At 48.1% G+C, this 25,193-nt stretch overlaps 2 protein-coding genes across 2 annotated transcripts; one reads left to right on the plus strand and one right to left on the minus strand.

Annotated features, from left to right (window-relative positions):
• Positions 1 to 15,101: 15,101 nt before the first annotated feature.
• LOC125950037 (synaptic vesicle glycoprotein 2B-like) lies at positions 15,102 to 17,471 on the plus strand. Its single transcript, XM_049677602.1, has 5 exons — positions 15,102 to 15,700; positions 15,770 to 16,054; positions 16,135 to 16,561; positions 16,662 to 17,087; positions 17,186 to 17,471. Exons 1-5 carry the CDS (start codon positions 15,412 to 15,414, stop codon positions 17,349 to 17,351), a joined length of 1,593 nt encoding a protein of 530 aa, XP_049533559.1. The 5' UTR covers positions 15,102 to 15,411; the 3' UTR covers positions 17,352 to 17,471.
• A 1,755-nt stretch (positions 17,472 to 19,226) lies between these two features.
• Positions 19,227 to 24,778, minus strand: LOC125959287 (putative mediator of RNA polymerase II transcription subunit 21). The gene is made up of 3 exons (XM_049692104.1): positions 24,560 to 24,778; positions 24,206 to 24,386; positions 19,227 to 19,258 (listed from the first exon to the last, which is right to left on the minus strand). The coding sequence occupies exons 1-3, from the start codon at positions 24,641 to 24,643 to the stop codon at positions 19,227 to 19,229; spliced, it is 297 nt and encodes a 98-aa protein (XP_049548061.1). The 5' UTR covers positions 24,644 to 24,778.
• Positions 24,779 to 25,193: the final 415 nt, after the last annotated feature.

Raw genomic sequence — 25,193 nt, forward strand, 5'->3', positions numbered from 1 at the left:
GGGCCCGGCCGGTTTATGCTCCAGTTTTTCCAACGCACACACCGTACACTGCCCTTTTTTCCCCATTTGCCACCGCGCACCCGCTATGGGGCCCTGAGGGCGTCGGCAATTAGTGGGTGGCCACCTCACTCTCTCAAACACTCAGCCCAAAGCGGAAGAAAGCGATTGCCTTCCGGTCGTCGGTTGCTTGGATCATCGGTTGCTACGCCCCGCCGAGAGGCGAAAAGCACCAGAAGCAATTCGATCGCACGGGATCCGTACTGTTTGTTTTGGCAAAGAGGAATAAGAGTAACGATTGCCCAGTTCCCAGTCGTCCGCGTTTGCGCGCTTGAACTCGATTCCTCCGGGTGCGGGGCTGATCGAAAACGAATTCGGCTCAAACCGGGCTTAACCCACGGATGCGGATCGTCCAAAACACAGCCACACGCACAGCCAGACAAACAGACAGACAGACAGACAGACAGAGAGAAAAATTACCGTTTAATCCCTGTCCGGGGACCGGCAGGGAGCGGGTTGGAAGGGAATACAATCCAGACGGCCCACTAAGCGCTTCCGTTTAATCGAATCCCTCACTAACCTATATTACATAAATCACCAAATCAATCGAAAGTATGGCGTCGAGCAGGGCGTCTAGGGCGCGCCTTCGCTCCATCGATGGAAATGGGATGGAATGGTGATGCGCCCACCAGCCCCTCGACATGATGATGCGGCACAACGAACGCGAACGCAACGCAACGCGAAATGGCAACGCGGCTAATCGAAAACTAATTCCGAAATCGGATCGGATCGGATCGGATCAGAGGCGCGTGGTGCTACCGTGCGAGCGGAGCGTGCGCGGCGCGGGCGCGCACACGGCAGCCAAATCAATCAATCAATCAATCGCAAGCGACCACCACCACCGCCGCACCTGCCCGTTGTCGCCACCGTCGTCGTGTTCGAAACGCGGCAATCGCGAATCGAAATTCGTAAAGAGATCCTCCAATCCGATTAAAAGGCCCTCGCGACGGCCCGGCAGTCTCGGAGGCTGATGAGATTTTTCTCAGCCCTCAGCTCGAACCCAACTCGCGCTGTTGTCGAACCCAAAACCTCATCATCATCCGCTGCAACACCTTACGTGCCGCGTGCCACCGCCAGCACGGACAGTGGTCTAGATTTCAAATAGTTCACCCTTCCCCCGGTGGCTCATCCTTTCGCGCAATGGCCACGAGCGAAGGGTGCGCCAACGAAGCGCTTACGACGCTATGGGCGGAAAGTGAATTTTCTCTTTTTTTTTTAAGGCTCACTCTAGCGCATTTTACACAACAGATGGATGAAGCTCTTGTGGCCGTTTCTGGCGGTCGCCTACCCTCCCACCGCCGGCCTTCGATTGTTATTATTATTAATAAAAATGCGCCCGGGGAATCCGGGGCCGAGATCCGGACCAAAAACTCATCATCACGATCAGACCCGGCGAGTGAGTGGTGGCCGATTTCAAAACTCTGTTTCACTTTCCAACGTACCTCGCGCGGACGTGGACCAGTGCGGTTACCACTTGTGCACCGGCGCACCCTCTTCTTCCGGTTGAAGAGACTCCGGCGCGGTCGGTGTGAAGAGAGACAAGTGCCAGCGATAACCAAAAAAAACCCGGAAAGGGTCCCCGGGATTGCGCACCACAAAGCGTATATCCTGGCATCGGCGTCGTCGTCGTCGTCGTCGGAACAATAGGTCACAATTGACACAACACGAATGAGTCGAGCAAAAACAGGGGGTCGTAACGCGTGCCACTGTACACTCGAATCAGATGGTGCGGTTTTCAGGGTGCATCCGTTCGTCTGTCCGCAAGGCAAGGGGTCGCAACAACCGACCACGACGTCGGCACGAGGGGAAGGATAGTGAAGCCGCGAAGCACTTGTGGCCGGATGTGCGACATGTTTCAACCCTCCCTAAAGCAGCCCAGCCTGCCAGACTAGGTACAGGGGTTGCTGACGGATTAATGACGATCAAACGGCCGTGGCCGGAGTTCGTTCGTTATCACCCCGTACTCGGTGCCGCCGTAATCCTATCGTTTGTGTTATGATTTGGCTTGGCTTGGCCAAGTTTTAACAGCATTTAAATGGTTAAATTACAATCGCACACATGCGAGGAGGGCGGAAAAGAAGTGTTTTGCTCATGTTTGCCCGGGTATGCCACGCGGGGAACCGGAGGGAAAGGGGTCACGCTGTAAGCCACACGGAACAGATTGGATGGCAGAACATCCGGAAAATTTGATATTCTCCTATTGATAGTCCCGGCAATTGCGGAGGTCTGTGCCATTGTGACAGTTGAGTTGCGCTATTGAGTTGCGCCAGTGTCCGAGCGAGCACCATCCACTATCGGGAGTCGGGGACACTTTTTTATGTTTTCTTCGTTCTGAGGTTTATGTGTTCCAAACAGAACAATGGCTGTCGGGAGTTAAAGGAGGGCAATTGGAAAATGAATGCAAACCAAAAAAGCGACGAATAGTATGACCTTTGGAGGGGCTTTGATTAGCATCAGATTCGTGTTCATTAATCTTGTGTCATGTGTTCGCCAGGAAGGATCAGTATCTATTTGCTGGCTGGGTTGTGTATTTAGTAAGATACTGGACTACCTTTGATGGCATCGATGACATCGCATGTGCCTCTATCTGAAATTGGGGAGGATTTAGAAGTTTTTTTTCGATTTTTTTGCTTGCAATTACTAATGCTCGATTTCCTCATTATTAGGAAGTGTTTTGGTTTAATTCATTCCGTGTCTAAAGACAATTGCCCAAATCTTAACGTTTCTAAAACTCAACAAGAGGATTTCATTTTCATATCCATGTTGCTGGCTTGCTTTAATTAATGATCTTCACTTATATTATTCGCCAATATTGCCACCGAAGCGCTTTCTTACTGAAAATACATGCAGATAATAGAAGAAAAAGTTGGCAATGGTTTACTGTTAGAAATGCTTGAATTGCATTCTTTTACTTATAGTATTGGGAGACTTTAAACAGCAATATTGTGTTTGCAATCTAGTTTATGTGTTACTTTATTTAGAAAAGAAACCTAAACACAGCACATAACATTCTCACACAAGCGAAAAAGGAAACAGAAGAAGGAAAACAAGTTCAAAACATTATTTTTATGAATATGTAGCGCGTTATACACAAATCTTACATAAACTGATTTTGACCATTTTAATCCTTTCGGGTTAAGTTGTCGTTTCATCTACAAATCGTCGTGTTCCTATCTAGATCACTTAAATTCACCCATCATCTCAATTTTTGGATTCTTTCAAAATATTTCCTTTTCGAGAAGGTGTCTTTTGTATTTCTTATTTGTATTTCTTATATGTTTGTTAATATTTCTTAACATTTCAAATTCATACTGTATGCACTCAAATCTACATCACAAGAAATGTAACGAATAAATGCCACATCGTCGAATGAATATAACGAGCAGCAATGTGAATAGGGTGATTTGAAAGCTGTAAATAAAGTAGAAAGTTTAATTGTAAAAGTTGTAAATAAAGTATAAAACACCAAGACACAGACAGACAAAAAGCATAACTGGAAATGTCATCGTGAGTCACTCGGAACGTTTAAGCAAATTCTTTTTTGTATTTCACACAAATAGAGCAATCGCATCAGTTGAGCGAATGTAATTTTGCCTGAGCACAAGTGCATTACAAAACTAAGACCTCAACCATGCGTCATACGATCGCTTACCATAGCTAAAACCATCGCCAACGTTCGAATATACCGTTATCAGAAGAAAGGAAAAACGAGATCCAAAAACGAGAAACGAAACAGCACCCACAGCAACGCGCAATGGCCAATGCTCCAAATTCCCTCAAAAAAACAGCAGTCAAACTTGTCTCATAATCTGGTCAATTCATGGTTCGCTCATTAAACATACACATTTAATGATCATCATTTTAATTGATCTGTCCAGAAACAACATAATTACAACCCGGACTGAACCGAGTGCATGCAAAGCCGAACCCCCCACACGTACCCACACACACACACACATACATTCACACAAACCAACTAGTATGCCAGTTATCACCGCATAAACGCCCAACCGGGCGCGCTCGCGTATCATTTGCAAATCAAACAAAAACCCGACCGCACGCACGCAGCAACGACACGAAACGCGACACATTAGTGGACTGGCTGCCACCCCTTGGAGCTTCGGTCTTTGTGGGCCTTTCTAATGAACGGGCACAGAGCACACAGGACAGAGCACAGGGCAGGGCAAGTTGATTAGCGGGTTCGTGAACCACCCGACCGGCCACCCGACCGTCTGAGCGGGCTGCGATTGCTCTTAATTGAACTGCTCGCTTGCGAAGATTGCATTTTAATTGAATTACCCACAAATTATCAATTTAACAGCCTCATCGACGACCAAGAAAGACCAAGACGACGACGCACCAATGGTGCCCGTGCCAATGCAATCACGGCGTGCAAAACCCTCCTCGCTTCGGCTTCCTACTTTGCCATCTCTGTTCGCTTCCCACGAGACTTCCCGGGTGACGACGACCGGGGTGGTGCTCAGGCAGCATCACCTTTTATTAAGAGAACCCCAGAAGAGCCCCCGTAACGTGGCCAACGTTCGAACAAATTGCTGTCAAAAATGGACAGCCTATGCGACACACTGGAGTTGTCCAGGGCAGCCACCGTTCGCAGCAGCAGCAGCAGCAGCAGCCAGAAGCAGCAGCATGATCACCATCTTCGGCGCGACACGCGAAACCCCAAAAGCGAGAAGAGCAGCAAAACGCGTGAAACGGGTCCCCGGGACAACGGGACAGTGTCCACGGAGCCAGCGAGCGAGCAACCGAGGGAAAGAGTGTCTGCCGTACCCAACGGATGCATCGACAATAATTGCTCACTCCGGAGCAGAGCGAGTGAGTCCATGAAAGGCCCCCAAGGCCCCAAGGAGCGAAGGCAGGCAACAACAACTAAAAAAAACCCGTGGGCACACCTAAACGAGGGTGTCAATTTAGCGTCGTCCATGCTCCACCTACCTTCTCCGCTTACACCAGCTGCGTAGCAGCATCAGCAGGTGCGCCACATTGACCACATACACACACATGCGGCTCACACCATAGGAAGGATAACCCTCCCAGGGGCCCCCGGCGGGGACCCAGCAGCCGCCGCACCAACAACCAACAATGAGCCACGCCACGCCACGACGACACGAAGCGAAGAAGCGAAGTGGAAGCGTGAATCATTTAATAAGACATTTTACCTTTTATTGACCGATTGCCGTGGGCCGCCGTGGGCCACGTTGTGACGTGTTCGCGGCATTGCGTTGCGTTGCGCCGCGTGGTCGTGGTCACGGTAGCCGTCCGGCCAGTCAGCGCCAGTTTGTGGTTTTGCTCCGGCTCCGGCTCCGGCTCCGGCTACTTTGCTCCTTTTGCTACCTGCCAATGCCCCGGGGGCTCCATCTCCATGACCACGATGCAGAGACCACAGCCGTTGCCGTAGCAACGGAGGCAACATGAGACCGCGTCCAGTGGCGCTTGGTGCTCTGCACAACCTGCGCACGCCGCGGTACGATCTCGCGGGTCTCGCGTCTCGCGCAAACAAATTGCTCCTCGCAAATTTGGCCCTCAGGCAGGCATCAAGCGGCTGGCGGATCCGTTGAGCTGTTCCTTCGCCGGACTTGGACGGAGCTAAGTAATTTTCCTCCACGCCGGACACTCCGAGCGAGCGAACGAGCGAGCGAGCAGCGAGTGCAAATGTGACGCGCTGATTGGGTGCTCGCGGCACACCGTTTTGGTCGGGACCCTGGGCGGGAAGGTGGCAGGAGCGCTTAATCGATTATCATCTAAAGTTGATAGTTAACATGTAAATTCACGTCGCTGTCAAGTGCACGTCGCGCGAGCCCGGGGACCCACGGGGTGACCTAGCGCGACCCGGCTACAACAGTGCGTCTAGGCAGCAGCTAGGGTCGTCCAGTAGGTCCGGTCCCTCTACAGGAGATGGACGTGCCGTGCCAGGAGAAAACTAGCCAGACCACAGCCGGCATGAGAATGCACTTTGCTTTCAGCGAATGTGTAGCAGCGAATGTCCGGATGGTCAAGGGGGAGAGGGACGCACGGTCAATGAGGAAGTCAGAAGATGATGTTTTTTGTTTTTTGCAACAGCTCACAGTTGGGCTAATACTAGTGGCAGGGGAGGACAAAATTTGTTCAAACCTCGTTTGTTGAGATCGTTGTTTAAAAGCGAAATCAAACGGTATATTGGGTTGAGGAAAAAGTAATCCATTATTTTTGGGAGAAGAATTTGGGATTGCTTTAAGCACGATCTTTTGGTACAATATGCTAATATCATCTCATCATCAATTACTATTCCTTTCAGAAATGGTTTGATTTTATTCCGTTTGGCAAAGATTTCGTAGATGGAATTTAGATCCATGTTCGATCGATTACTGTGTGTGTGTGCAAATAGTTTTAAAAAATTGTGTAATCGATCCATAGTTATCGAGCTATACTACGACTGCTAACTTGCCAGTTTACTCCCAGTATGTTTGCGATATTATCGACGATTTGGACGATTAACCTTGCGATGCATGTTTGACTTTCGATATGACATGCTAAGAAATTTTAATTTATAGAATATTATGCACAATTGTTGCGGCCTGGCATGAATATTGGCTTTCATAACAGCAACATTGTGAAATGCATCTGAAATTTTCGTTGAAGACGCCCGTTTTCAAAAAGCTGTAACTCGCAAACGAATGGTTTACATAACGTGCATACATAACATACATACATAACATTATAAAAATAACAAAAAGTGCAAGGCCTGTTCTTAGAGTGAAATGTCCTCCTTTTTCGCTTCAGTACTTTACGAGATACTGAAAATCAATGCCACCTGCTTATACAAAAATAATAGATTATTGAAATTGTTAAAAAAAATGTTTGTTTAAAAGAAATGTTTGAAATGCAAAAACTTTTAAAAATCGTAAGTCATTCAAACAAACTCAGTGTGGCATTTCAGACCGAAAAACGTCAATCCGGCTTCACTGCGGCCCCAACATCCTGTCCACAAGCGTGTTCGAAGCGTCAATAGAGAGCCCACGATGCAACGGCCTTTTTTCTCCTGTCCCGTTTGATGCCTTGTGGCTTCCTTCGCATTATAAAGAGCAAATGAAATGGACACTCACTCTGCCGGTTGGCCAGGCTATTGACAGCAAGGACTCGATGGCCACACGGCAGCTTAGACGACGACGGCCACTATAGTTGGTGCCACAGTGACAGTGACAGCAGACGAGTGCAGCAGCAACAACAGGACGGTGGCCGGTGCGAGGCACGTACTCACTAGTGATAATAGCCTTCCCCTCTGATATCCCACACACCCCGCCGAGGGACCGGCGGGTGCGAAAAAGAAAGCCAAGGAAGAAGGAAGATGCAACCGCAGCGCAAACGCACACCAAGGGCGAAATGGTGCATCAGTTTCGTGAATTGAATAAATGAATATTTGATTAAATATGCGTTTTTATGCGCCAAGTTCAATGGCAGCAGCGGTCACGCGTGAAGGACGGTATCCTGAGAAAGACAGACAGAGAGAGAGAGAGAGAGAGAGAGAGAGAGAGAGAGAGAGAGAGAAAGAGACAGAGAGACAGATAGAGAGAGACTGGACCTGAATGACGGTTGTACACATGAGGATGGCACAGTAGCGCCTCCATAGCTGAGCGATAAGAACAGTAAAATCGCTTCAAAATCGCTCTGCACACACACACACACACACACAGTTCTGTGAACACACAATCTCGGATGCACTGTGGCCGCCAGTGGCGAAACGAGTTGCAACCATCAACAACCAACAAAAAGAAAATCCACAAACCAGACCACCAAATGGACGCCGGGGCTCACATGCCGGGGTGGTCGTGGCCGCCGGACAGGATGCAACATCATCAACCTGCCTGCAGCAGCACCAGCAGCCTGCCTGCAGGCAACATTGGGGGGGCCTCGCAGGTCGTGGCGGCTCGAGCTCGAATCCATTTTGACGAATGGATCCATTTTGTACGTTTCATTTGGTGTGCGAAGTGGCCGCGTGCAGTGGTCGGTGCACGCTACTCGCCTCGATCTTCCCCCGGGCCCTTTTGGGGCCCGATCTGGTTCGTTGCTTGCGGGGCATTGAACTCACTCTCTCGCACCCGATAGGAAGCATTTTCGGGTGCATCAGAGAGATGGCGCAACCTCCCTCAGTGTGGATGGGGCAGCAGCATAACACACATATATCCCTTTCGCATCGCTGTTATGCTCGAAACATTTTGATCCATCCAAGCAACCCTCATCGGCATCGCATGCGTCGAGAGGCTTGGCGCTGCGCTGCGTTGCGTTGATGGCCAATTGGCACAACACGGGAGCGCCGTGTGCGCATGCACCATATTATGCATGATGATTTGAAGAATGGCGAGTAGCCGAAATTAATGACTCTCACACGAGCAAAAGCGGCCGGGCTTCGAGCCACGAAATTGATGCTTCTCGAGTAGCAGCAGCAGCAGCAGCAGCAACGGGTGCGGTTGCTTTTGCATTTTAACCGGCTCCGGCTTCGATTGTCTTCCGCTGGAACCACATTAAACCGTATTTTGGTATTGGGCTACACAAGAACTGCACGTTTGGCCGCCATGTTTTCCCCGATCCTCTGAACCCAGCTCAGCAGGGTTTGATGTGCTAGCGAATAGAATACGATTTGCGTCGATTGCTTTTGCTGTCGTCGTGTCTCTTATTTGTTACATTTAATTTTCATATCTTACAGCGCCTCTTTCCCTTCTCCCTTTGTTGCTATTTGCCCTTCCGGTTTGTTCTCGATAACGACGACGACGACGACAACGACTCAACTCCCATTAGCCTGGCGTCTGGCATCTGCGGCCGTGATGCAGCCCTGCCGCTGATGCTTCGTCGATGTCGAGATGCCGATTCCGGTTCTGGAATGGCTTTTCACGCTCGGACAAATGCCGGGATTTAGATAAATTGCCCACTATTTATGAAGTTTTCATTATTTTATTATTGCCTACTTGCCTCTCGCCCTGCTTGCTCTCTCTCTCTCCCTCTATGTTTCTGGTCTTTCTTCTTCTTCTGCTTCTGCTGCACACGCCACTCATACCACCCGGAGAATGTTGAACGTTGAGAGGATTGTCTGACAGACCGCAGAGCCGGTTGTCAGGGCTCAGAAACGACGACGACGACGGAACGACGGAGCGATTGCCGCCGTTCCGTGTGCACCACTGGCTGGTGATTGGTTGTGAGTAAATATTTGCTTCGCGGCCATTGTGTGCGGCCTGATTCACGCGATTTGTATTCGTGCACCCGTCCCCGCCCGCCTTTTCGGTCTATTGCTCCTTGACAAAGATTCTGAGGTCCCGGTACCCAACATCATCATCGCATCGGTATCCGCTTCGAGTCGTCCGGGAATCGTCGGCCATTCCGCCAACCCGATGGGCCGCCACCTCAAGAGGACACAAAGTAACTGGACACAGACTGGAAAAGTGGTGGGAGAGGGCGTTAGGGCAAAGCAATCAGGGGAGGAGAACCTCAGAAATGCAGCCTCTGGTTGCTGTTGTTGCTGTTGCTGCTAAGCGATTGGCAAAACGGTATTCGTGGGATCGGCCATATCGAGCGGCGTGTCCAGGTTGGTGTTTCGAACCACGAGATGACTAACAACCCGGCACATGAACGCTCATCGCGACGAGCAACACACGATTCCTACCAACGTACAACGACCGGCGGCGCATCGGATCCAAGCAACCACAAATCGAGTTCGATCGAGTTTCGTGCCCATTTCGTGTTCGCAACCATATCCTGATCACGAAAAGCCCGCCTTGTGGTGGACGAAAGGGGGGGGATTGGGTGCGCAACTGGATCACAAGTGATTATCACGATTATGAACTGCTCCCTGCTGTTGCTGCTGCTGCTGCTGATGATGATGGTGGTGGTGGTAATGCTGGTGTTGGTTAATGCCAAGGGTTACTTCATCCGGTAGTATCACGCCTCCTGCGTGATCGCAACCGTGTCCCAGGACCGTAAGTCTGTGCTAATTGCAACCAGCATACGGTGGTCATTCGACTGCAGTATCGCCAACCAGCACACATCACATATCGCGCACTACGCGCCTGCTCCATTGGCCGTGGCCGTGTGTGTCTTAACCGGAAATCGCCAACACCAACTGGGAAACTGGCCTGATTTGACGATTGCAATGTACCGTTCCCGAGCGCAGGGAGGGGGCGGGTGAACGGGATGTTATTAACATTTCCACACTCGTTCCCCCGTTCCCCCGTTCCGGCCTTTCACGGTTGTAATTGCTCGATCGAAACACGCGCCGTACTCGCGGCAGAAATGTGGCTCCAGGTATCGTAAATCATTGTAGCCGCTTTATTCCCCCCCAGGGGAGGGCGGCGGGTTCGGGGAGTCCTTTTCACGAGTGACCGACGCTCTCGGAGGTTCGACGACGATTACAAATCGTTCGCTTGTTAGGAGTGCCCCGGTGTGGTGCGGCGAGACGAGACCAGGGGGTTGGGATGTTGAACATCCTTTTCATAATCATTTTTATGTTTTCCCCGTTCGATTAAGAGACACGCGAGGGCATGATTTCGTCTCAAGTAGTTAGCCAACCTGGATATGCGGTTCCGATTACCGTCTGATGGAAGCGACAGAGAGAGAGAGAGAGAGAAGCCTTAATACGATGATATCCATCGAGCTCCGTGCATCTCATGTATCGTGGTGTCCAATTACGAACCATTTTCAAATTACAATCGTACGTCGGACTGATTTCAAACATTGGCAGTTCGGAAGTTCTTCTAGTTGCTATCATCTTCTGGGGCACTTTAGTTTGTGCATTCATCATTGGATGTTGTTGGTTTCAGAATACAGAATGAAATACAGAATGAGAAACTTCAGAATGGTGTGTCCCTTGAGCTTCAAGCTCATCGTGGTACAATTCGGGAAACTATTCTTTGTCTTTCACCACTTTAATACCAGGCTTAAGAGCCTGGTTTGATGTAATCGAATTAGCCGCAGTATGAGCAAAGCGCGATGTTTAAAGAAATCCCCGGTCAATTTCACTGTTCCATCATTCCAAAACTTTCTTTTCTTAACTTTCTATAGTTAAACGCAGTTGAACGCTTGGAAGTGAGAAAGATAATGATTCTAATACTTGCTTCTGTGCTGAGCGCATAATGTTAACGATCATTACTCTTTCTTGTGACTAAATACATCCATTTACATGTTTTATGTAGTACACCGCACTTCTTAATCTTTTAAATATCCTGTGAATATATCAAAATTGATCGTTTGTGCTCCAACCATGAGAACTATGAAGCAATCGACATTTACAAAGAACTAAACCTACCTATGTAAATGAATAATTTACATCATGTCCTGTAGGTTATGTCCTGTGCAAAAATTGTCCCTTTAATGGAGAATTTTCGCTGGAAAATGCATGTAGTACCTAGTATCTTTCCCTGAAAATCTCTTATGAAGCATACCCAAGCTAGATGGAATAAAATAGCATTAGCATGAGAGCTAATCAAAAATATATTTCAATCGGTATCCGTAAAACTCAACATTCGAAAATGTACATGCTTTTTTATGCGTTTGTCTGGTTAAAATGTCTTAAACCCTTTGGTCTTGCTGAGGCTTCATCACGGAAAATCGCTCCTGATTATAAATAAGCATAATGCATAGATATTGCGGCCAGTGAATTGGTTAAGTGACCTTTATTGATTTTTTTAAAAGAAATTGATGTTGATTTTTTAAAAGAAAGTTAAGTTACATTCTGATCAGCAAATAATATCGCGAAACACAGGTATTATTAAAGCACAGACAAAATATCGACTGAACAGATCGTTTCCAGAGACTTTGAAATGAAAATCGAATAGAGGGACATCATAGTACGATTTTCTTATCATTTCAAACTCTACAGAGAGATAACTAGCTATATATTTCGTGGAGCTGTGCGTTTAAAAAACAACTTAAAACAGCCTTACCTTACTGTATTTCATGATTAAGCATCTTTCCTTATGACTAACAACAGAAATCACCTCTTTGCAAACTGAACAGAAGTAAATTGAAAATCGCATCTTCCAAAAAGTAATTTAATACAATCGAAACATCTTCTTCTTCCTTCCTTACGTGCGTGGCTGGTTAAATATTATCTCAAAATCGAAATCAATCTCCAAATCGTGAAACCGAACCTTCGGTAACCTCGCCCAAAACCGTCTCCCGTTCGGTCCAATGCGGATCGATCCTTTACGATTACGTGCCAACCGTCGTACATTCTCACGATCCTGTACAACAGTTATCCACAACGTGTCCCCATTTGACCCAATTCTCTCCGTCCACTTCTAGTGCCCTGCTCGCTTTTGGTCTTTAGCTCGAGCTCCACAACTCTCGGCCACAACTCACAGAACCTGCAGACTCAATATGCGTCTTGTAAATCAATTTCGTCTCCATTCGTTCCTCAACGACAACAACACAGCAACCGCGACCGTTCGTTCATTCTTGGTTCGGAAGCGAGCATGCGAAAGGATTCTCCAGAGAAGGTCCCCCGAGCCAACCAGCCAGCCCGTCCTGACCATATAAGTCAAAGTGGTTCCCCTGGGCATGTTGACGCGCGCGACATCCGCGTCGCCAATCCATTGCACCTTCAATGCAGCAGGTTGTCGAGCCTCGATATCGAACCGGGCTACCAGAAGCGGGGAGGGAAGGTGTACCGTTTCCCAAAAACCTCGTGAGCAGCAGGAAAAGTGGGAGAAGGAACGCACACACACGCACAGGCCACAACAAGTGGGCAACAGATTCAGTGCGGATTCCGCGTACCTAACGGGGTTGCTTTTCGGGGAGACATATTTATGTCCATTTCTGTGAATGAATGCGACCATAAAAGGTGCGGGCGTGTTCCGGAACCTCCTCGTCCCTCGTCAGAATGGTGCCACTGACTGGACTGGACTGGACTGGACTGACGTAACAGCACCTTGCTGTTGTGGTCATAACTCGCGTGTTTGCAATACGCGTTCTGGCGAGAACAATGACGCGCTCAAACCTTCCATTCTTACCGAGGCAAGGAAGGAAGGTATCGATACAGTTGGGAGCGTTTCCCTACAACCGATAAGCCACCTACAGAGTGCTTATCAGCGTACATCAGCGGTTTCTGTAGTAGGCCACTGATCTGGGTTTGTGCGAGGGTAACCACTGGTCCCTACCACACCCTATCTCGCCATCACATGTGGTCAAGTGCTTGGTTGCATTGAGCATCGTCAACCCCTCGAGAAGCTGTTGCTGTTGATGCGAGTGCGAGCGAGCAACAAACCCTCACCCCTCGTGCAATATGCTCGCAATTAGGGTGACGTGAACCCTCTCTTCTCTCTCTCTCTCACACACACACACTGACCTACACCTCTTCAGCTGGCAGGGCCGGAAGCAAAGTAACCGCGAGATGTGTCGCAGATTGCGGAACAATCATTCAATTATCGGATGCCGCAGTTCCCTTACGGAAGTGCGCGGAGTGCGTTAATCATCCGCAACAGCAGCAGCAGGAAAAGTAACAGTGGCAGTTGTGGGTTTAATTCCCCCGGGGGCGAGGGAAAAGATCCCTACCATCATGATCTGAGACCGGAGCAGATGTTAAGAGGCTCGTCTTTCGGCCGGTTAGCTCGCGTCGTCGACAACACTCTCGGTACCCGGGAGTCTCTCCGCCCACTTCGCGTGAATCCTTCTCGGACCCGGGGGTCATGCCATGGATGGAAAACAGACATTTTCCCAGGGTCCCGGTCCTTTTGGAAAGGGCACACGATCACACACCACCACCAACACCACCACCACGATCGGGGTGGCTCCGGGGACCCCATTTGCCCATTGGCCAACCCCCATTCCTCCGGTGGGGTGGTGGTGATGCTGATGCAGACCAGGCGTCCAGTCCGTCCAATCGTTCGCCCCGTGTTTCGTAGCGGTGCAGTGCAGTGTGCAGTGTACAGTGCATTAGAAGAGATGCAACGCTCGTGCACGGCCAATAATCGAACGAAAACCGCGCGAACCCGAAGCCGTTCGCGCGGTTTGCAGCGCGGTGTCGAAATCGCTAACCACGAAGCTGGCTGGCTGGCTGGCCTGGTTGGCATTTGGCGAACGCTCTCGAATCGAAGAAACTAGGCGAACGTAAGCGAACATCTTAGGTTCTTCGCGCGGGTCGCTTGTCACACACAAAGGCCGGCTTGGGGTGGTTCGACGACGACACGCCTATTGCGCCAAACGAGCACAGAACGAGGCCAATCGAGGAACGCGTTGGTCCACCAAGGTGGGCACCAAGCGAAACAACGAACAAAACGACCATTTGTTGTGGTTGTGTTTTTCTGTGCGAGGTTGTGAATTATGTCTCGGACCTCAATCCTCTCGAAGCGAAGAAGAAGAAGCAGCCTGGTTCACCTCGATTATATTGGGATCCAAACGTGACGATTGACGATCACTGGTTAATGTGATCCCCATCATGGCCGACCGAATCGCGCGACTTCCTGGTCCCTGAAGTTATCGACTCACGCTCTGTGATGTAATGACCTACAGGCGAGCTGCAACATTACAGCGGATCCAAAGTGCGATACTTTCGCGTCGCGATAAGAACCAGTAGCGTTGCTGTGTTTCTGCTACTTAAATTTCTCGATTTTCCTTTGCAACGACAATTTGAATGGTTCCATTCAATGTGAACCTCCTGACCGGCTTATCGGAAACCGCCACGAAAGGCCACGTGGTGCTGAAGGTCGTTTGGTACTAAACCGTTATCGGCCAACAAAGCATACAGAATGCTGACTCTCGTGAGTTTTCAAAAATAGAAACAACTGTTAGCGCCGTGCCGGAAAGCGGGAAACCGACTTTAACCTCACCTCGCACACACTCTCTCGCCTCGTCTCACGCGGCCGCATGTTGATCTTCGAGGCGCAATATTCGCCACAACACAACCGCTTTATAGGACCACCGGCTATGGAATGATGCCGTTTATGCGAGTGCCACCATAAACTGTTCTGCTTTCCAGTTGATTCACGCGTTTGGACGCGCGAGCGCGCAACCGCTGCTCCAGATTCAGCCTCGGACTCACGGGGCCTGATCCGCGCAAACCACCGTGACACACCATACTGATAAGCCCACCGCGTCACAACGTGTGCAATCATCTGTGTGAACGAACGCGTGAGATGAACCGGCGTGCTAAGATAATGGGGGGATCATAGCAACCACACACCACGACTACAACCACGTCGGACGACGACGACAACGACGACGGCGATGTTTACTTAGATGATTTGAAATAATCGCAAGCTTTTCGCAGGTGGTGCATCGGCTGCGAAGTAGAAGGACAGCGCGATCGTCGTCGCGCAGTCGTAAGTGAGAATCGCGCCACAACGGTCACCAGTCATCGAGGTACACGGTACTGTAATGGCACCGCAAGCGATCAGCATGGTATTTACGGTGGAGCAAGGCGCAAGTGGTAAGGCTATGGACCAACGGAAGGACACAACACCACAGGATGGGCATAGCTTCGATGAGGCGCTCGAACTGGCCGGGTTCGGTCGTGTGCAGATCGTGCTGGTGATCCTGTCCGGGCTCGGAATGATGGCATCGATCAACGAAGCGATGGGTATGAGCATCATCCTGCCCGCGGCCCAGTGCGATCTGGATCTGAACGCGGCCGAGAAGGGTATCGTCGGTGGGGCCGTATTTCTCGGTAAGTGTTCTCAGACCCCGTAGAAGCCGAAGATGGCCTAAAACACTGTCCTCTTTCAACTTTACGCAGGCACAATGTTCTCTTCCTACTTCTGGGGTTACCTGGCGGACACTAGGGGACGCCAGATCATCCTGAAGTACGCTCTGTTCGCGACCTCGTTCTTTGGTGCCGCCTCCTGCATCGCGAATGACTTTGTCTCGCTGTTGATCCTGCGCTTCCTCACCGGTGTCTGTGTGGCCGCACCGGCCTCAACGGTATACGCGTACCTGGGCGAGTTTACGACGCCCAGCAAGCGCAGCCAGATGCTCTCGTTTGCCTCGGTCTGGGGTGGCGTCGGTATCATCTATGTGTCCCGTAAGTCGAGACGGCCAATGCCATCGTGGGTACTAGGAAACAGCCTTCTAATATCATGTCATGCCATCCCCGATTGCCAGTGGTCGGATGGTGGATACTGTCGTACGATTGGGTCCTGACCATCGGCGACTCATTCCAGTTTAAACCGTGGCGTCTGCTGTTCATCGTCAACACGCTGCCCGCCTTCCTGAACGGGATCGCCTTTTGCTTCTGCCCCGAGAGTCCCAAGTTTCTGCTGTCCCAGGGCCGGAACGAGGAGGCACTGGAAGTCCTGCGAATGGTGTACCGGATCAACAATCCATCACGGCGAAAGGATGAAGGAGCGTACGAGGTGACGAAGCTGCGACTCGATCCTGAAGATATGATCGCACGCGATCGCCAGGAGCAGGACGGTAAATCGGTAGGTCTGCTCCGCTCGATGGTACAGCAAACGGTTCCGATCCTAAAGCTGCCGTTCCTCTGGTACTTCCTTATCTGCTGCATGCACAACATCGGCGCGTTCGCAATGTAAGCATGAATCGATCGACGGGAGATCCCGGGATTGCAGTTGTTCTGATTCCTCTTCTCATTTTTATCCCACTCTCTCTCTCTCTCTCTCTCTCTGCAGTTACGGTGGTCTGGGTCTTTGGTTTCCCGACATCATGAACCAGATCTATTCGCAGGGTGAATCGACCACAGTTGGACTGAAGGTGTGCGACATACTCCAGAGCAACAGTAGTACCGCCGGTTCAACGCAGGAAGAGTTTGAGTTGTGCGACGATGACGTAAAGTTCGAGACCTTCTTCTACACCATGGTGCTGGGTATTTTCGGTGCCATCTACGCACTCATTACCTCGGCCATTTTGGGGCGGTTCGATCAGAAGGTGATGATGGTGTTCAACTGTACCGTGGCCGGTATCTGCGGCATTGCGCTGCAGTTCATCGCCAACTCGTACGCCGTGGCCATCCTGTTCTGTTTCGAGATCGTCTTTGCCGGGTACTGTGTGCTGCTGGTCAATGCCAATGTGGTCGCCATTTTCCCCACTAATGTGAGGTAAGCTTTTTGGTGGATGTTTGCAAGCGGCAGAACTCAAGGACGCCGCCCTCAAGAAATGTAGAGCTCGATTCAAATTCCGTTCTATTCCCTTTCAGAGCGATGGCCGTAGCATTGACGAATATGATCGGACGTCTGAGCTGTTTCGTGGCGAGTGCGGTCATTGGTTTATTAATGATGCAAAACTGCCCCGTCACCTTCTACATGTTATCCGCGTTGCTGTTTCTCTGTGCTGGCTTGACGTTTTTGCTTCCCAAAACGTGATATGCGCCCGCTAGATCCACCCCCAACTACCCTCCCCCTTCTCTCCTTCGTTCCTTTCGGTGGATGCGTAGTCCAAAGTGCTTAATTATGTTATCAACATGTAAATAAACTATTCATTAGCTCTACGTACAGAGTTTGCTTAAGTACAATCATTCGTCGACAAGAGCGGTGTCAACTGGTGCTGCTCTAGGTTTTATTCAGTAACTGTTTGTTGGTCGTGCATCCAACAGAATGTGCATCACGAATGTTCCACAAAATTCCGATGAGTCAGATCACGAATTATCAGACGCCTAGGAGGTCGCGATTTTTCTAATCGATTTCTTTGAAAGGGTCTACTCTGTGCATATTCTCTTCGATTTAGTATCGACTGTATCGTTAGGGCTTCACTCTTGGAGGAACAAAGGTGATTAGGTATCAAATTTGTGAAGTATAAACCGGCCGGATGCTCGATCGAGCATCAAGTACTACATCAGTCAACTTATCAAATAATTGACCGAAACAATGGAGAAATAAAGCTGGAACCAATCAGCGCCATCCCATGTGTTGCATCATGCGAAGCTGACGTCAACCAGCAAGGGGTAACGATGGCAGGAGAATGGTTCGAAAGAGATACTTATTTAGTAGTTTTCGTTTTATGGTCAGCAGTCTTCCTTTGCGATTTAAAATACTATACGATTTTAAATAAAATCGTGAATCGTTGCGCGAAATGCGTGTGTACGCCAAAATCGCTACAAGTTTTATTTATTTCGAGAGTCCGATACGTGTACTCGTCACGGATAGTGTCTATGGACCTTTTTGGATCCAGTTTCCGGGATATTAGTTTAGCTTAAATTTCCATACTCAATCGAACACTCATCTGCTCTAGCCAAGAGTCCTTTCCGCGATAAGTTAGCATTTGTTTTTCAATTTTATTGAACTAAAGGTAAATGTGGTAGCACATAACATCAAATTTAAGAATCCGTTTAGATTGTTTCGACCTGTTTCTAGTTGCTCAAACTATGCCCTTGAGATGGCATATGGTACTTGAAGTCATGGGCAAAAATCCGTGTACGTTACATGTGATGGTTGCGTCTTATGGCAACCTAATCCATTACGAATTGTGTCTTTACCTCTCTGGCTAGTAAATACAAGGGTGAATTAGATATAAACGAGACTTTTTTTTAGTTTAAACGTACAAATTTAATTTGTATGGGTTTCATAGAGGAAGGTCTATGACTGATGCTATTCGCTGGTTCGTAGTTACATGTGTCACATGCTCTTAAACTACTTAGGGGATTGTGTCCATATTTACAACCGATGTTATGGTCCTGACGGTCTGCGGACAGTCCTTGAAGGAAGTGGACATTAACACGAAGCGGTCGGTGATGCGGGGAGATGCAGAAGCGGGGGCTCAACAACTCAAAAAAGCGTATACTTGCTACTGTGGCAACGTCCAAACGCGTGCCCGGTATGGCAAAAACTGTGTGATGCTGAACAGGGTACTCCGGCTAGCGGCCATAAGTGTCACGTACGCCTTCCGTACAATCTCAACAGCAGCAGTCGGTGTGATAACAGCAATTATACCTATCACAATCCTAATAAGGGAAGACAGCGGAACAATAACGGAACAATATAAAAAAAAAACGGCGGACGGTGAAATGAACAACTGTATATTTAACAGAATAGTTTTCAATCTAACCACCTAATAAAAGAAATGATTAGTTTTGTCGAATAAGAATCAATAACTTCAACTATCGTGAAAGAACATTGAATCACATGTCGAGACGAGGTAATGGACTAGCAACGGAGAGCCGTCTAATGGGGTTTTTGTTTCATTTAAGCTAATAAGCAATCCCAATGGTTATACGCACCAAAAAGGCTTATTTTTGACGATTTTTAGTGCAGAAACAATTCAACTTCGGTAAAATCTGGAAAAACGGTTAAATTTAGAAAAAACGGTTAAATTTGAAAAAACCCGAAGTGGCCCGAAAACCCGAAATTTCCAACAATTCCAAGATGTATGCAATTTCATACAATACGCGTATACGCACGAATGTATGCAAATTGCATGAAACAAGCTTTTATATATTTTATAGGGCCTGCCACACGAAGCGTAAACTCTAGCGTAAAATGAAAAATTATTGTCAAAACGTTTACGTTTGCCAAGATGGTCAGCATAAGCGGCCCTAACGATGAGATTATTCGCAAGAGAAGAGAACAAGGGGATGCTGCAGACGACGAATCTTAAGAACGGTGCGCAGAGCACCGATAACATGTCCATTGCCATAAGTACCAAGGATAAGGTCGTGTTTTTCTTGCTCTCTTCATCTTTTCAACCGTTTCCTTTGTGATTTTTTGCATTATTGTGAACACTGTTTTGCTCGTGATTGCCTATCGTTGTGCTTGTTCCCGTTAACGGTATCGTACTGTGACACATGTCCCTAGCGCTGTGCTTGCTGCGTTTTTGATCGTGCGCGTTCGAACATTGATCTGGCTTACGATTGCCATTGATCTATTCAATATGGCCTCTGCTATTTTCCATTCCTGTGTCCTTGACAAAAAGTCTCCAAGAACACCACTGGTTTGCGACACTGACGACCCTGGATTTTGAGATAGTCCCGTTGCAGCCACCCAAAATGCTGCTGTATTTGTCGCGCATCGCACCGAAGGCAACTATAGTAGTTATATTCGACGCATGCCGTGTAATCGTGTTACAAACTCCAGAGCCTTTTGGGGTTTTGTTAATTCGAAACGCAAAAGTAATAGACTTCCTATAACTATGCAACTGGACGAAAGTTTCTGTACGACAGATGTTGCGAAGAGCGAGGCATTTGCATCCTTGTTTTATTATAACTATGACAGTTCTATCGTCTCCTACGTAAATTTGAACGATGGTTTGGTCTCCGTACCAGCTGACTTTATGGATGTCCCTGTACCGTTCGTGAATGAGTCTTTCATCATCACCGATGCATCTAAGCTAAAATGCTCGTACACTCCTGGCCCTGATAATATACCATCGATTGTCCCACTGTCCCACTGAAACTAATTTTCTTATCCTCACTATTGCCTAGGACTTTCCCTTCGGTGTGGAAAGAAGCATGGATGCTACCTATTTACAAAAAGGCGACAAGTTTGCTGTATCAAACTATCGCGGCATATCTATTCTTTGTGCATGTAGCAAACGCTTCGAATCGATTGTAACCGGGCATCTAAAAGCCTGCTCTAAGCAGTATATATCTGTTCAACAGCACGATTTTGTTCCATCACGATCTGTGGTGACAAACCTGTTAAGTTTTAATAATTATTGCCACAGCACCATTGATAAAGGCATGCAGTTGTATACTATCTATACTGATTTCAAGGCAGCCTTCGACAGTGTCTCTCACAAGATGTTGCTAGCCAAACTATGTAAGCTTGGTGTGCGTCCTCTGATGGTAGCGTGGCTTAAGCCTAATAGTTCGTATCTGTGTTAGCGCCTGAACCGCGTGAAGATCGTGAACACTACATCAGTGGCATTCCGTAATCCTTCCGGTGTGCCTCAGGGGAGCAAATTGGGACCTTTTTTGCTTTTATTGTTTATCAATGATGTCTCATTTTGTCTTCCTCCTGAAAGTCATCTCATGCATGCCGATGATGTTAAACTGTATGTTCCGATAAATGTTCCTCCTGATCATCTCTACTTACAATTACTGTTGGACATTTTTGTTAATTGGTGTCGATTGTGCTTGAACATCTCTAAGTGTCATGTAATTTCGTTTACTAAAAGAAAGTGTTCTGTGATGATTCAATATCGCTACATGAGGTCCGTGATTTGGGGGTTTCATTCGATAGTAAGCTGTCGTTTACGGCTCAATATGTAGACATTGTCTCGCGTGCATATAAAATGTTGGGGTTCGTGATCCGCATGAGCTCCGATTTCCGTGATGTTATGTATTTATTACCCCGATGTTAGTGGCTATTACCCGACTCGGGTGGTATTCAGAGGATCGCATCCCTGACTACAACACCCGCTGTTTACTTCTGGGCCTGAGGACGCTTGAGCACCGTCGTGAGGCTGCTCAAGCTTTATTTGCGTTAAATGTCCTTTCCGCTAATGTCGATTCTCCGTCCCTCTTGTCACAATTTATGATATCTGTATCTGATAGACGTTGCGAATTGTATGTGGTTCAACGCTCCACGCTGTTTGGTCCGCTCCACGCATGCTGCGTTGACGCGATATTGCTAACTCGATGCGCAAAGCCCCGAAGACTGCTGGTTGCTAACAAACACACAACACGTGGCCAAAAAGTGGAAGATAAACTGCCCGAAATGGTAATGCTTGAAGGTTTGAGTTTGCCAACGGTGCAGTTGATCCATTTTCCAACAGATTTATGAATCGTATGTTCGAACACTAGCTCGCAGAACCGAAGGATGCATCCTTGCACATGTCGGAAGAGAGGAAGAAAACTTATCGAATTCCCCCGATCAGGCTAAGTTCTATCACTCGGCGCGATTCCAGCGACTCGTGCGGCCCCCTCCCGCACATTTTACTATCTTGATTTAAGCGGACTGGAGCGTTAGGAGTCGCGGTCCGTCCAGGTAAAAATACGGTTTTTGTGACCTTTGTAACAGGCCATTTGCTCTATAATGAGAAAAAGAAGACTCTTATACAGGGCTTTCATTTCGTAACTTATACTAAACGACGTCCCCATCGTGTGGTAACATCTGAGGTACCTCAAGGCAGCGTCCTGAGTTCCTTCCTTTTTTCCATGTTCATGAACGACTGTTCCGCTGTTCTCCCTCCTGAAAGCTACCTTATGTACGCCGACGATGTCAAGCTCTTCCTCCCAGTCTCATGTCCTGACAACGCCCGATCTCTCAAAAGTGCTATTGATGACTGCTAAGGGCTAAGGGTGAGGGGGGAGGGGAAGTTATCCCAATTTCATTGGGATTCTTCCTTCAAAAGGTTCGAAGACTACGATCGAGCCAAGATGCCCAAAATTGGTTTGTCTTAAGACGTTAAGAGACCCGAACGATTGCTTTGCGATTGCGAACGAGAATTAACCAAAAGCGAGGCGTACCAAAAAGGGATTTTATGTCAACCTATGCCCGGTTCCCCTGTGCAGGGAAAGGCTTTATTACAGTCTTTGGACTGATACGGTTTTTGCACCAGAATGCGTACGCGTGCCTCGCTCCTCAGTATCGACAGAGTGCACCAAATGACGCAATACTTCGGCTTCCATCGAGGCGATAATCAGGCTGTTCAGGTGCTCCTGTTCCAAATGTTCCTGGAACATCGTTGGGCACGAAGGATGTCAATTGGGTTTCCATGATTTGAATGTATTCTTCCGTTAAGGCATCTTTAAGATAGTTCACGTGAATCATTTTGTCATCTTCATTCTCATCAACGATCTCGGCTGACTCGCCTTGTGCTACAGCAGCTTCCTTTGGAGGACTCTCAGGAGGCGGTGTTTACGATAATTCATTCAGCAGCTCACTTGGATTGACCGTGATCGAGTAGAGATCTTCATATTCTTTCGTCGATGATTTCACTGGCGGCGTGATATGTTTTTCCGGTTCATCAACCTCGGGAGCTTCCTGCGCCTAAACTGTGCTGATCAGCTTCACTTCAATCGACGCCGGATTGCTCAATTAACGATCGGATCGTGGCATCGGACTGTTCGCTCATATGCCGGAAATTACAGCTTCGCTCAACCTGTGAGCAGCAATCGAGACAGATGTGGCCCGGTAGATCGTCGGATTCGAATGTCTAAAAATCACAAGAACAAAATGTGTAGAACCTCGTGGCGTCTATTCGCTGCCCTAATTACCGAAATGCTCGTGCAACTCATGATAGTCTTGGCGGGGCAATATTCAAACAAATCCTTCAGCTGGTCTTTCTTCTTTTACACTCTCCTTTACGCTGCCAACATCCGACACTCGTGGCCATCATTTTGTCGCCGTAATGGAAGGTCCGTCAGCAGATCGAAAGAACGTTCATAATAGAGTTTATAGAATTCATTGAACTTTGAACTTAATTAATGTCCTTATGGCTCATACAACCTACAGAAGGCATTGTGTGCACCGAGCCGCGATAACACATCATCACTGCTCGTACCACAGCATTGGTAAGCATTCTGATGAGAACGCTGAATCTCCCAATTTTCAATGAAGGATTTCCTGCTCTTTACGGTGGATTCAGAATGTTGATGAGAGGAGCCTAGCGTTCTCACCAGAAGTCGCATATGATGGTAAGTAAAAAAATACAAACTAATTTCACATATAATCTTACTAGCGACTTTAAACTGATCGCAGATTCCATCAAACTCATTTGCCTACCGGTCGGAGAGAATATTCGAGCTATTATTCTGCAGTATTTATACGTTAACTGGTTGGGGCGCGACTGAGCAGAAAGAACTGTCCGATGTGTTACTATGGACCTTACTAAAGCATTTACCTAAACTAGAATACCAACAAAAGCTGGATGAAAGTGGACTCGAAACGAACCCGTCAGAAGAATGTTCAAATGTGCGCTGTAGAAGAAGGAAATGTAATGGTGGGTAAAGGGCAAGGGTGATTCAGGAGGACTGTTGGGATTCAGCGTGGGCTTCGTTGGTGGTGAAATGGTGGGAGTGTAAATAAGTGTAAAATAAACTCATTATAGAATATCGCAATTCAATATATTAATAATTCCATATTATTCTGAATATTCATTATTCAAAATTAATCTAGTATCCGCTGTTGAGCGTACCGTTTATCCTATAACCTTAAACCGGGCTCGCTTAGCTAATTGAAAAAAAAAATCGGTTACAATTATGATCGCCCCACTCACCCTCCCCTCTGCCCGTGGGCCAGGGGTTCTCCCATTATTTGCTTGACTAATGCACACACATTACTTATAGCTTTCAATCTTGCTGCCTGCTCCCTTTTCTCCCTTTTCTGCCGCGCCTTCCGTTGTTTGCGGACGCGGACGCCGCTGCGGCGGCCGCGGTTTTTGCTTCTTTTTTGGTTGTTCCGCAGGGGAGCGGGCGGGGGAGTGGCGGAGGTCACCTTCGGCGTGGGTCCCTCGATCGTGACCTGGAAATCGACATAATGGAAAGTTAAATGATAAAAGTTGATAAAGTTAATAAACAACACAGCAAATAGTAAATATAAAAAACCCACGCCGTGGAACCCCAGAACGTGTGGACCACACGTCGTCAGTTGAGGGGTCGCCCTTAGCTTCCGTCGCCACCGTTGCTATTGCTTACCTGCTCTCCCTCCTGTTGCTCTTGTTGCTCCTGTTGCTCCTGTTGCTCCTGCTGCATTTCCTCCGGTCCATAGCTATCCTCCATTTTCGCTGCAGTAAACAATCCTTCCTTATCACTGCAATAAACGCTCGCACTATTTCGGGATGCACTTTTTCGGGATTCTTTTAAGTTTCAAGAAATTGCGGCTTCAGAACACGTGGGAGAAATTCCTCGTCGGTGTCGATCTTGAGCGGAAGAATGACGCGGCTTGGACGCGGGCTTGAGCGGAAGAATGACGCGGCTTGGACTAGGTGCTCACAAGAGTTCGATCGTATGAATAGTTATCGATAGCGCTCCTCTCTTCGTTGGCAACTCTTCGTTCGCTTCGTTCACGAATAAAGCCCTAACTGTTGTCTACCTACCTGTGGCTGCACTTATGTGTTTGCTTTATATACTGCTGCTTTATGGGTTTGTGCATGCAATTGCCGTACTTAACCTGATATTCCTTCTATCACACTCTCTCTCTCTCTCTCTCTCTCTCTCTCTCTCTCTCTCTCTCTGTCTCTGTCTCTCTCTCCCTCTTTCTCTCGCTCTCTCTCTCTCTCTTGTTTTCTTGGAACGGTTATCAAATTTTGATGTTTTGTCTCGATTTAAT

The sequence above is a fragment of the Anopheles darlingi genome, chromosome 2, assembly GCF_943734745.1.
Source record: "Anopheles darlingi chromosome 2, idAnoDarlMG_H_01, whole genome shotgun sequence".
Classification (NCBI taxonomy): domain Eukaryota; kingdom Metazoa; phylum Arthropoda; class Insecta; order Diptera; family Culicidae; genus Anopheles; species Anopheles darlingi.